Source organism: Eubalaena glacialis, chromosome 18 (assembly GCF_028564815.1).
Source record: "Eubalaena glacialis isolate mEubGla1 chromosome 18, mEubGla1.1.hap2.+ XY, whole genome shotgun sequence".
In the NCBI taxonomy this organism is placed as follows: domain Eukaryota; kingdom Metazoa; phylum Chordata; class Mammalia; order Artiodactyla; family Balaenidae; genus Eubalaena; species Eubalaena glacialis.
The window spans coordinates 4,488,880-4,502,458 of NC_083733.1; the positions used below are offsets into that span (position 1 = coordinate 4,488,880).

The 13,579-nt window shown below is 47.2% G+C and overlaps 1 protein-coding gene across 1 annotated transcript in view; it reads left to right on the plus strand.

The window, feature by feature from the left end:
• Positions 1 to 9,483: 9,483 nt before the first annotated feature.
• Positions 9,484 to 13,579, plus strand: part of COTL1 (coactosin like F-actin binding protein 1) — a 44,054-nt gene continuing 39,958 nt past the window's right edge. Inside the window, exons 1-2 of the mRNA XM_061173372.1 lie at positions 9,484 to 9,750; positions 10,015 to 10,097. Of these exons, the coding sequence (XP_061029355.1) occupies positions 9,674 to 9,750; positions 10,015 to 10,097 (160 nt within the window). The 5' untranslated portion in view covers positions 9,484 to 9,673. The remainder of the gene's footprint in view (positions 9,751 to 10,014; positions 10,098 to 13,579) is intronic.

A 13,579-nucleotide genomic window follows, 5' to 3' on the forward strand; every position in this document is an offset into this window, starting at 1 on the left:
AGCCCGGTGCTGAATTCTCTTAACTTTTGCTTATCTGTAAAGGTTTAATTTCTCCATCGAATCTGAATGAGATCCTTGCTGGGTAGAGTAATCTTGGTTGTATGTTTTTCCCTTTCATCACTTTAAATATGTCCAGCCACTCCCTTCTGGCTTGCAGAGTTTCTGCTGAAAAATCAGCTGTTAACCTTATGGGGATTCCCTTGTATGTTATTTGTTGCTTTTCCCTTGCTGCTTTTAATATTTTTTCTTTGAATTTAATTTTTGTTAGTTTGATTAATATGTCTTGGTGTGCTTTTCCTAGGGTTTATCCTGTATGGGACTCTCTGTGCTTCCTGGACTTGGGTGACTATTTCCTTTCCCATGTTAGGGAAGTTTTTGACTATAATCTCTTCAAATATTTTCTCAGACCCTTTCTTTTTCTCTTCTTTTTCTGGGACCCCTATAATTCAAATGTTGGTGCATTTAATGTTGTCCCAGAGGTCTCTGAGACTGTCCTCAATTCTTTTCATTCTTTTTTCTTTATTCTGCTCCCTGGCAGTTATTTCCACCATTTTATCTTCCAGCTCACTTATCCATTCTTCTGCCTCAGTTATTCTGTTATTGATTCCTTCTAGAGAATTTTAAATTTTATTTATTGTGTTGTTCATCATTGTTTGTTTGCTCTTTAGTTCTTCAAGGTCCTTGTTAAATGTTTCTTGTATTTTCTCCATTCTGTTTCTGAGATTTTGGATCATCTTTACTCTTATTACTCTGAATTCTTTTTCAGGTAGGTTGCCTATTTCATCTTCATTTATCTGGTCTTGTAGGTTTTTACCTTGCTCCTTTGTCTGTAACATATTTTTTCTTTTTTCTTTTTGATGGGTGGTGCTGTATTCTTGTCTTACTGGTTGTTTGGCCTGAGATGTCCAGCACTGGAGTTTGCAGGCAGTTGGATAGAGCTGGGTCTTTGTGCTGAGATGAGGACCTCTGGGAGGTCTCACTCCGATTTATATTCCCTGGGGTCTGAGTTTCTCTGTTAGTGCAGCGGTTTGGACTCAGAGCTCCCACCACAGGAGCTCGGGCCCGACCACCAGCCTGGGAACCAAGATGCCACAAGCTTCCTGTTTGGTAAAAAAATAAAAAAATAAAAAATAAATTAAAAAAGGAAGAAGGAAAGAAAAAAAAGAGCATTACAATATCAAAGAATAAAAAACAAAATAAAATTAGAAAGATAAAAAATATATTAGGAAAAATAAAACTATAATTGAAAGAACTGGTTGCTGGGGGTTCCTGCCATCCACTTAGGTGTTCCTGGTCCCCCACCAGTGCCTGGTAGGTGCCCTAGTTATGAGGAGACGCGAATTCCGTGTCCTCCTAGTACATCATCTTGACTCCGCCCCCAATCGATATATTTTTAAAAATTGAAATATAATTGATTTACAATGTTGTGTTAATTCCTATGAAATGGAAAGACAACTTCTTTATATTGACTCCAACTCTTTCTTCCTGTAACTGGTGTTGATCTGCTCCTGGGAGGGTTTATAAGAAGACTACCATCTGCTGCAAGAGACACCCCCTCCCAAATGGAGGGGCAGTTCCCCTGTCCTCCATGAAACTGCTCTCCTGCAGGATAAATTGCATCTGTGGCTTCTCATCCCCTCCCAGTGTCAGCTGGGGTCCTCCTTTAAGCACGATTCCCACATCAGAACACAATTCTCAAGGCGTGGTCAGACCAATGCAACCACATCTTCTCCTTCCCTGGTTCTGGGCATTAGAGCTGCTCCTCCCACCTGCCCTCCTTGGCCCTGAATGGTTGGGTGGATGGTGGTGGCGTGGGGGAAGGGTGTCCCCACTGCAGGCTGGATTTCCCAGCTCCCTGGTCAAAAGCTTCCTGCTGAGTCTGGCAGTGGGAGACCCTCGTGAGAGAGTGGAGGGCAGGAGGGAAGAAAAGGCAAGGGTATTTCTGCCCCTCTCTGGAGCAAATGTCCAGCAGCCATACCTCCTCTGAGCTGCAGCAACCCCTGGGTGACCCCAGCCCCTACTCTAGTGTCCCCTCCTCCCCTCTCTGTCTCTCTGACCCAGAGCTGGTCACCAGTCTCTGGCCTGTGGCTGATTTCTGGGGGTGCGTCACCAACCTGCTAGGCTTCTCAGCTCTCCTGTCCCTGCTGCAGCCAATACCCTGCGTTCAATTCTTCCTACTTATATACTTCTCGCTCTCATTTGCTTGATTATTTATATATATACAGTTTCTGTTTTCCAGTGGACTCTAGTGCTGTGTGTTACTTCTAGTAAGGCAGTTTAAGGTTACATACCACTTGGAAGGGGCAGGGGGCTGGCACTTAAAGTATTAGCTGCTTTTATATCCTTTGATATGCATTTTCCACATATGATCCTCAAATAATTCCTCTGTGGGAGGTACCCACTTAATGGAAGAGGAGACTGAGGCTCAGGAAGGGTAGGCAGAGCCAGGATTTGGGTGAGCAGTTGCCTGAACCCTTAGCCATTAGACCACACTGCCCCACTCAGAGACTTGGACCCACCCTGCCCTTACTCACAGTAGATAAAATCCCAGGTCATGTTGCCCCTTCCAGTGTCTTCTTGCTGGATTTCTGGAACCCAAGCGGAGTTCTCTCAGTGACTCATGGTTTCTGAGAAAGACCATTCAGGTCATGGGTATTACGTTCCCTCAGTCAGTTGCTCAGCATCTTCATTTCCCAAAAGTTCCTGGGAGTCTCTTCTCAGAGATTTGACAATAAGTGAGCTCAGCGCTGATTTTATAAATATCATTTTCTGTAAATATCCATTCCATGTAAGGCACCTGTTTCAGAACGACAACCACCTTGCTGAGAACAGCAAGTTTCAGGGTTATGTTTTATTCCCATCTCTAATTACAGCTGAGGTGGGATTTCTTTCTTTCTTTCTTTCTATAGCCCCAAGGAAAATGTGGAAACCAGGACACTGACCTTAAAAATTCTGTAAGGTTTTCTTTGCAATGAAAGAAATAAAGCTCATGCAAAAATTATGGTCTTAAAAAGTCAGCACAGGACTTCCCTGGTGGCGCAGTGGTTAAGAATCCACGTGCCAATGCAGGGGACACAGGTTCAAGCCCTGGTTTGGGAAGATCCCACATGCCGCGGAGCAACTAAGCCCGTGCGCCAGAACTACTGAGCCTGCACTCTAGAGCCGGTGAGCCACAACTACTGAGCCCGTGTGCAACAACTACTGAAGCCCACACACCTAGAGCCTGTGCTCTGCAACAAGAGAAGACACTGAAATGAGAAGCCCGTGCACCGCAATGAAGAGTAGCCCCTGCTCACTGCAACTACAGAAAGCCCGCGCACAGCAACGAAGACCCAACACAGCCAAAAATAAATAAATAAAATTTTAAAATTTCATTAAACATTTTAAAATTGAGGTATAGTTGCTGTACAATATCATGTAAGTTTCAGGTGTACAACATAGTGATTCATATCATTAAACATTTTTAAAGTGTGCAGTTCAGTGATTTTTCATATATTCACAAAGTTGTGTGACCATTGTCACTATCTAATTCCAGAACATTTTCATCAGCCCCCCAAAGAAACCCCATACTCATTAGCAGTCACTCCCCATTCCCCCCTCCCTCCAGCCCCTGACAGCCACTAATCTACTTTCTGTCTCCATAGATTGACTATTCTGGACATTTCATGTCAATGGAATTGTATATTTTATGATCTTTTGTGACTGGCTTCTTTCACTCAGCATAATGTTTTTTTTTTTCATTTTTAATGAAGCTTTTAAATTATTTTTAAAAGTTTTTAATGAAATATAGTTGATTTACAATGTTGTGTTAGTTTCAGGTGTACAACAAAGTGATTCAGTTATACATACATATACATACATCTTTTTTCCATTCTCTTCTGTTATAGTTATTACAAGATATTGAGTAGAGTCCCCTGTGCTATACAGTAGGTCCTAGTTGGTCAATATACATACTACTATATGTGTTTTATCTATAGTAGTGTGTATATTTTAATTCCAAACTCCTAATTTATCCTTCCCTTCCCCCTTCCCTTTTGGTAACCATAAATTTGTGTTCTATGTCTGTGAGTCTGTTTCTGTTTTGTAAATAAGTTCATTTGTATCATTTTTTTTTTTAGATTCCACATATAAGTGATATCATATGGTACTGATATTTGTCTTTCTCTGTCTGACTTACTTCACTTAGTATGATCATTTCTAGGTCCATCCATGTTGCTGCAAATGGCATTATTTCATTCTTTTTTATGGCTGAGTAATATTCCAGCATAATGTTTACAAGGTCTGTCTATGTTATAAAAATGAATCAGTACTTCATTCCATTTTATGGCCAAATAACATTCCATTGTATGGATAGACCATGTTTTTGTTTGTCCAATCATCAGTTGAAGGACACTTAGGTTTTCACTTTTGGGCTACTGTGAATAATACTGCTATGAACGTTCACATACAAGTTTTTATGTAGACATATGTTTCCATTTTTGTTGGGTATATTCCTATACATGGAATTTCTGGGTCATATATAATTACATGTTTAACATTTTGAGGACCTGCCAAACTGTTCTCCAAAGCAGATACACCATTTTACATTCCCATCAACAGTATATGAGGGTTCCAATGTCTCCACATCCTCCCCGATACTTGCTATTGTCTTTTTAAAAAATTATTTTATTTTATTTTATTTTAATTTTTGCCTCGTTGGGTGTTAGTTACTTCATGCGGGCTTTCTCTAGTTGTGGCGAGCTGGGGCTGCTCTTCGTTGCAGTGCGCGGGCTTCTCATTGTGGTGACTTCTCTTGTTGCGGAGCACGGGCTCTAGGCATGCGGGCTTCAGTAGTTGTGGCACGTGGGCTCAGTAGTTGTGGCTCGCGCGCTCCAGAGCGCCGGCTCAGTAGTTGTGGCACACGGGCTTAGTTGCTCCGCGGCATGTGGCATCTTCCCGAACCAGGGCTTGAACCTGTGTCCCCTGCATTGGCAGGCGGATTCTTAACCACTGCACCACCAGGGAAGCCCCCAACTTCATTCTTTTGTATGTGCTATTCAGTGCTTCCAGCACCATTTGATAAAGGACTACTCTTTCCCCATGAAATTATCTTGGCACCCTTGTCAAAAATCAATTGACCATAAATGTATGAGCTTATCTCTGGACTCTCAAAAGTGTTCCATTGGTCTACATGTCCACTCTTATGCAAGTATCACCTTCCTTGACTCTTCTCTCGCCCTCACCCCACAACCACACTTTCAACAACTGTAAATTACCTGCCCACCTGGGACCAGTGCCGTGCTTGGACCTGAGCATACGACGGTGAGTGAGATGGACACCATCCCTGTCCTCGTGGACCTGACATTCTTCTGGGAGTGGATAGACAACATAGTTGTAAAGAGATGCGGGAGAAAGGTGATCTCAGATAGCTATGACTGCTAAGGAAACAAAAGGCTATGTGGTAGGGAGTGACCAGGGGAGGTCCCAGAGCGGGCTGCTTTATATTGGGCTGCTGGGGAATCCTCTCTGAGGGGCAACCTGTGAGGTCTGAATGAGAAGTCAGCCATGCGGAATTTGGGGTAGGTTGTGCAGCCAGAGGGGCAGAATTTGCCTGGAGATGAAACTAATACAAAAAGGAGGGCAAGGACTTCCCTGGTAGCACAGTGGTTAAGAATCCGCCTGCTAATGCAGGGGACACTGGTTCGAGCCCTGGTCCCAGAAGATCCCACATGCCGCGGAGCAACTAAGCCCGAGAGCCACAACTACTGAGCCTGCGCTCTAGAGCTCACGAGCCACAACTACTGAAGCCCGCACGCCTAGAGCCCGTGCTCCGCAACAAAGACAAGCCACTGCAATAAGAAGCCCGTGCACCACAACGAAGAGTAGCCCCCGCTCTCCGCAACTAGAGAAAGCCTGCGCGCAGCAACAAAGACCCAACGCAGCCAAAAATAAATAAATAAATAAATAAATTTATTTAAAAAAAAAAAAGGAAAAAAAGGAGAGCAAAGTAGAAACATGAAGAAAGATAGAGGCCAAGCCCTGATGAAAACATGCCTGATGCCTGAATTCCACTAAGTTTGGGCCTTCCCATATGGAGTCATTGCTTTCTCTCCACTGTGTAGGCCTATTTGAACTGTAATCCCCTAGCCCTCCTAGACTGTAATCCCCATGAGGGCAGGGAACGTATTTGTCTAGTTCAAATTTGCACCCAGGCAACTCTTACATATAACATTGTTATTACCCAAGTTTAAGAATCCAGAGATTTCACAAAAAGATTCTGATTTTTTTGCTTTTCTTAGACAATTGGAAGGCTTGGTATGGTCATGCTAGGATTCTTGCCTGGCAACTGGGGTGGGTCTGAGAACCAGCGGCCCCCTTTAGATGGCAGTTCAGAAGAAGAAACTGACACCCAGAAGAGGATGACCTTCAGAAGAAATTTTTTACAGGCTGTGTGCTTGGCTCATTTACGTTACGTGCCTGCCCCCTACAGGCAAGTGGGTTTGTGACCCCCCCCTTGGACACAAAATAGGCCCACTGTCAGGAATGAATGAATGAATGAGTAAATGAATGAATGAATATATACACTCCCCCAGTTCTTGACATAGTAGCTAGCATATAATAAGTGCCAAATATTTTGATTTGATTTCTCTTCTAAAGAAATGTGAGTTGAATTAGATTGCTTTTTTTATTGTACGCATCCTGATTTAAACAAATATTCACACACCGCATTTATTTCTGGTGTACACTGTATTTTTGTGCCTTAGCTGGGCACGTGGACCTCAGGGTGCTCAAAATTAGGGTTCGCCTCAAAACCAACCCTTTACACTTTCAGTCCAGTAGAGGGCAACAGCAACTTGGAATAGGAGAAACACAGTTAAGGCATCCCCCCAGGATCCCTGAACCATAGAATCAAATCCAGGATGGAAGTCACCTTGTTGTTGTTATTTAATATTCTTACTAGGTAATGTATTCATGGGTTTAAAAATAGAAGAGAAGAGAAGAGAAGAAAATAGAAGTAAAATGGTATATGATGAAATCTCCTTCCCTCCCCTTTTCCCCTTGTGTCTGGCTTCCTACCTCACCTCCACCTCAGGTACAACTGTTATTTTTCTCTTGTATGCTCTTCCAGAGGTGTTTATGCACATGTAAACAGAGCTGCCAGAAACAAAGCTCAGTGAATAACCTTGACTATATTTTGCACACACTTGAGTATGTCTACAGCAGTGGCCATTGGCTCCAGTTGCACATGAGAATGACGAAGGGGGCTTTTAAAAATCCCACCCCCCCAAGCCATACCTCAGATCAACTACATCAGAATCCCTGAGCATGGGACCAGGGCACACAGGGAGCCCTATGTGCTGTTGACATCTAGGGGAAACTGACTGGTCGAGAGCACATAGATTTCTAAATTTGCTAGATATTGACAAATGGCTTCCATGGCTGGTTCTACCAACTTGCACTCTCACCGGCTTGTATGAGAGGCCTGTGGGTTCACAGCCTCACTAACAAAGCATGCTTGTCAAACTTTGCTTTTTGCTAACCTGCTAGTTTTTTTTTTTAAGATATCCCAGTTTCGCTTTAATTGGCATTTTTCTTATTAGGGCTTGAGATTGAACATCTTCTCATGTGTTTAAGAGCCTTCTGATCTGTCTGGTCATATCCTGTGCCCACTTTTCTTTTCTCTCTCTCTCTTTTTTTTTTTTTGGCCTTGCCACATGCCTTGCGGGATCTTAGTTCCCTGACCAGGGATTGAACCCGGGCCCCACGCAGTGGAAACAGAGAGTCCTAACCACCAGACCCCCAGGGAATTCCCTCTTTTCTCTTCTTTAGGTTGGTTTCTCTACATGTCAGCAAGACAAATTCTTTGTGATTTGAGTTGCAAATACTTTCTACTGCCTTGTCTTTTGTTTTGTTTTTTCCCCTTGAAGAAGACTTTTTACATATTTGAATGTATCCACCTTTTGTTATGGCTTCTGTATTTTGAGTCATGGTTAGAAAGACCTTTCTCATTCCAGTCTTATAAAGGAAGCTTCCCTTGTTTTCTTCTGGCACTTTTGTGGTTTCCTTAATTTACAGGCAAATCTTTGATCCTTTTGGCATTTACCCTGATCTGTGGTGTGAGGTATGGATCCATCTTTGTTTTTCTTTCTAATGGCCGATTGTCCCATTACCTTTGTCAAGAAGTAGGGTAGGAGCTGCATCAAACTGGAATTTCTTTTTGTCTTTGTATTTATAGCAACATCAGCTCCTACTTTCCTGTAAATGTGGTCCCATCCACCCCCTCCCCCCATTTACCTGTTCAGTGCTTGCTTGATTGATTTTTGTTTGTTTGCCATTGAGAATGGAGAATTTTATTACTAATCGGACATTGTTCCTGACTTTTGGGGTTTCTATTTAGGATTTATTTTAGTTAATAACCAACAACGATGACCTTTTGTTGAATGTCTAATATATCTGTTTACAAGTATCGGTTCCGTTAATCATAAAGCAAACCTATGGTGTCAGTACTATTATTATTCCATTGGAGGAAAGTAATCAGAGAGTTTTTCAGGCTTGTCCAAGGGCCCACAGTTAAAAAGAGGCAGCGCTAGATGCAATGCAAGAGCCGGGTCTCTGGGTCTGGGCTTTTTACTTGCCTTGACCCTGTAACTCGTCTTTGTGGAATGATTGCAGGAGGGAATCATTGCAGGAGGGAATGAATGAGTGAGTCAGTGAGGGCAGAAAGAAGACAGAATGAGTCAGCTCCTGCCCTCGGAGGAACCCAAAGGGGGAGATAAGATGTGAATGCAAATAACCGGAACACAAAGTAAACAGTGATCCCACCAGCATTTTGGAAGCAGTCCAGTTTCTATTCCCTCCTATTTAAAAATGCTTAATTCTTTCCAATTCCTCCCTACCTAGAAACCAGGGAGCCATACACTGGGGCAGGGGCAGTCTCCTTGGGTTTGATGCATTAAGTCACCCACTTGGAGGTCCCCTGTGGAGCCCTGCAGCCTGCTGGGGGGGGAAGGGAGGGAGGGAGATAGAGGGAGGGGGATAGAGGGGAGGTGGGTATAGGTAGGAGGGAGGGGGGTTAGGGAAGTGGGAGGAGCAAGGAGGAGGAGGGGAGGCAAGGGAGAAAATGAGACAGGCTCAAGGAGGGAGGACGGAGAAGGAGAAGAGAAGAGAGAGGGAAAGGAGAAAGAGGGCTTGGGGAGGAGGAAATGGGGGGAGGAGCTGCGGGAGTGGGAGAAGGAGGAAAGGGCTGGGGGATAGAGGAGAAGAGGGGGTAGGGAGAAGAAGAGGAGGAGGAGGAAGGAGGAGGAGGAGGGGAAAAAATCCCCTCCTCCAGCCCCCACCTCAGAGTTGCGCAACTCACTCGGGCTGGGATTGGTCGCTGCCACGTAAAGACGCCCCGCCCTCGACGCCCTACGACCAATAGCGAGAGGAGGCGGGGCGGGATGCGTCCTGGGAGACCAATGGCCGGAGGGGGGCGGGGCGGCGCGGGCTGGGTCTGGCGCGCGCTCCCGGCGCCCTCGAAGCCAGAGCAGCCCTCGGAGCTCAGAGCTCGCTTCACCTCGCCGCTGTCGCCGCCGCTGCCCGCCGGCCCGCCCTTGGCGCGTCTCCGCCCCGCTCTGCTCCGATCCCTGCAGCCGTCCCGGAGCGAGCTTACCTGTCGCTGCGAGCACAGTATCCCCGTTGCGGCACCGCGGCGATGGCCACCAAGATCGACAAAGAGGCTTGCCGGACGGCGTACAACCTGGTGCGCGACGACGGCTCGGCCGTCATCTGGTGAGGAACTTTCCTGTGCTCTCCAAGTCCCGCTCCCCGAGCTCGCAAGGGGCCTGGTGCACTGAGCGGTCTTCCAGACCGGACGGATTAAGGGTCATCCCGTGCTGTCTTCCCGTAGCCTTAACCCAGGACGGCGTGGAAAGCCAGCGCTGGCTTCTCCCTAGCCAGAGCATCTTTTAGATTGTACTGCTGGAAGCTCGGCACTGTGCAGCTACCAACGCTGATGTGTGTGTGTGTGTGTTTTTCTCTTCTCCCAATCCAAAGGGTGACTTTTAAATATGACGGCTCCACCATCGTCCCCGGCGAGCAGGGAGCGGAATATCAGGACTTCATCCAACAGTGCACAGGTAGGGAGACGCGCCATCTGGGGGAGTTCCCCGTCTTTTGGGATATTGTCAGTGCCAGGGAGGGGCGGCAGAGGCCAAACTGGGCGGAGCCTGTGGCCACCCTGGGCGCCTCTGACACTGTAGGAACCAGATTTGAGCGTTCTAAAGCCTCACAAAGCCTTCTCCCCTCTGGGCATCCAGAGCGATCAGAGGCAACCGCCTGGCTTCCTCTCTCCCAAGGTAACCTTTCCAGGCACGGCAGCCCCTTTGCCTCCTGCGGGTCGCTAGTTTTCCACCGTCAACTGCCGCTGTTCCAAACTCCTGGGTCCAGCCCTCCCCGCTTTCCCTTTCCATCGGTCAGTGAGCCCCAATAAAAACAATCCTAGTGCTTATTGCAGGAGCTAGAAACGGTCAACTTCACCCACCCCCCTTCTCCCACAATCATTGTCCGTGTGTTGCTGATATGTGTTTATTTGTAGACTATAGAACCAGATATGAAAGGGTGCCCACCGTAGGATCCCATTTATATGAAATGATAGAAAAGGCAAAGCTAGTCTGTGGTGTGAAAAGCCAGAAGAATGCTCATATTTGCGGGTAGATAGCCACTGATGGGAGGCGGGAGGGGCACCCGGAAGGTGGTGTGGGGTCGGGTGGGGTTGGAAATGTATTTTGATCTGCGAGGTGGTTAAACAGGTTTGTACATATGTAAGAAGTCTTTCAAGCAGAATCCTTAGGATTTGTAAACTTTGTGCCCTTCCCTGCGGTGTGTTGAACCATCAGGAGGAAAGAACGCATGCAGGTAGAACCACAACCCCCCATCCCCACCCCATAGAAGCAAAAGGCCCAGCATCATTGGTAATAGGGCCTTTTAAAGCTGAGATTGGAGAATGGGCTCTTTTCCAGGCTCTGGTCTCTAGCTTGGAAACAGATATATTCAGACACAGGCAGTGCAGCCTGGAGGTTAGGGTGGGGACTCAGTCAGCAAGGTGGGTTGGAATCCCCGCGTGGCCACCCTCTAGCTGTGTGGTTTGAGGCAAGTTACTTAACCTCTCGGGGCCTTGGTTTCCTCACCTGTAATCTTAGAGGGCTCTTGTGAGGACTGGTGAGTCAGTGCCTGTGCAAACGACATGGTCATTTGTGAAATAAGTAAAAAGTACTCATCGTGCCCAGGATCATGCAACGGCCCCTTTCCTTTATTCAAATGGTATTTTGCATTTACTCTAATTAAAAGGATATTTATAAAGTGTCTGCTATGGGCTGGGTGGTACTGAGGTTTGTTTATTTTTTAAATCTTCTTTCAACTAGAACGTCTTCCTAAGAGCTGCCTCTAGACGTTCACTCACTGCTTTTGGAAAGGATTGTTTAAAATATCAGACGTGCGAAGTACTTTCACAACTCACACCTAATGAGGTGCACGGGGCCTCTTGTGGAGAGCTGGTGGGGCCTGGGTTCCAATCCTGGCGGAGGAGCCCAGTCTCTCAACCACCTCTATCCTTCCGCCACCACGATGACTGCTTTTACAAGTGGAGTAAGTGCAGACTCCTGGCCTTCCCCCCATTTGGGAGGTTCAGCAGTAGTTTTTGCCTTGCTGGCTCTGAGGCTTTCTCATAGGCCGGCTTCTTTCCTCTCTGGACGGTAAGGTAGCAGTTTCCTCCTGCAGGCCATCCATCACCCCACCCCCCATCAGACTGGGGTCTCCCCCGCCCCCTGCCTCTGAAGCTATTGTTCTCTCCATCGAGTAGGAGAAGGTGACCCCTGGAAGAAAGAGCATCCTGTGAGTAGGTTCCGAACAGATGCTCCTGGCCATCGGACGAGGCTGTGGACAGAGAACACTTCCTCCCTCCCTGGGGCTTTGTGGTTTGTCCCCCAATGACAGGAATGGGAGTGGGGAGGGCCTGGTGGGAGAACTAAAAATGCTGTCCCTGCTGCTTGTTGAGCTTATGAATGGGCTGTGGGATCTGAAGGCTCTGTCTGCTTTGGCTGGAAGTCCGCCTTCCTTCCCCAGCCATCTGTTGGACAAATGTATAGGCAAGTTATGGTTGCCGTGTCTGCTCTTGTTTGTGTTAGAAAAGCTGGTTCCATCCCACTGCCGTGTCCTCATAACCCAGTGACGAAGGATTCAGAACGCTGAGTGGTAACTTTCTATACGCAAGTCACTACATTGGACATGCCTTGTCTCCGTTACTGAGCTTGCTTCCCTTCCATAGGTGAGGAAACCAAGACCCAGAGAGGTTAAGTGACTTGCCAGAGATCACACAGCAAGGTCGTGGCAGAGCTGGGATTTGAACCCGGGCAGGCTGGCTCCGAGGTCTGTGCTCTTGGCCCCTTCTTGCTGAGGAAGTGGTTTAGGGTCTCATTTCTAAGCCATGAGGCTTCTTCAGTGGTACAGCAGGTTCTGGTCAGGGCTTGTGGGGTTGTTTGCAGGTTACAAAAGACACATTTGCCTATTCGTGTGATGCAGGGAGGCTTCTTGGTGGCCCTCATCCCCAGCCAGGTGTCCTGACAGGCCTGAGGCTTCTGTGCTCTGCAGACAGGCTCCCGCTCTGGTCCAGCCTTCCTATTTCCAAACCTCTCACAAGGTCACAGCGGACCTGGGAACCTGAAAACAGCACCTGGTCTCCCCTCCATCTGCACTGTGGGGATGAGGGGGTGGGGGGAACCTGACAGCCGCTCCTTGGGCATCCTCTGTCTGAAACACCCTCCTTCACCCCTCCTGTGCCCTCTGGCTACTGTCTTCCTTCTCCTGTCCTTCCCCTAGGTTTTCCAGAATGGAATCTGCCCATCCAGCCTCTCCCTGTCACCTCTCCTCAGCCCCCAGGCTGGCCTGTCCTTGTCTGCAGGAGCTGCTTCCTGAAGGTCATGGATCTGGAAAGTCGCTGGGCCCTCGTCCTCCTGTTTCTTTCTGCTGGCAGGATTTGGAGCCCTCTGTGCCCCGCACTGGCTCTTCTGGCGCTGGACTCACCTGGCCCCCTTCCTTCTGCGCTAAGTGCTCCATCACCGCCTCTGCTCTTGCTTCTTTTTTTTTTTTTTTTTTTTAATTAAATTACTTTTTTTTTTAAACATCTAATTTATTTATTTATTTTTATTTATTTTTATGGCTGTGTTGGGTCTTCATTTCTGTGCGAGGGCTTTCTCCAGTTGTGGCAAGCGGGGGCCACTCTTCATTGCAGTGCGCGGGCCTCTTACTATCGCGGCCTCTCTTGTTGCGGAGCACAGGCTCCAGACGCGCAGGCTCAGTAATTGTGGCTCACGGGCCCAGTTGCTCCGCGGCATGTGGGATCTTCCCAGACCAGGGCTCGAACCCGTGTCCCCTGCATTGGCAGGCAGATTCTCAACCACTGCGCCACCAGGGAAGCCCCTGCTCTTGCTTCTTGCCCCAAACTTCAGTCCGTGTGGGATGGTGGGAGATCTGTCAGGGGCAGTGAGAGAAGCCCAGTGCAGTTAGCTTAAGCAAAAAAAAAAGAAAATCAGTGTAGCTTCCACGGTTGGAAAGTCCAGGCCAA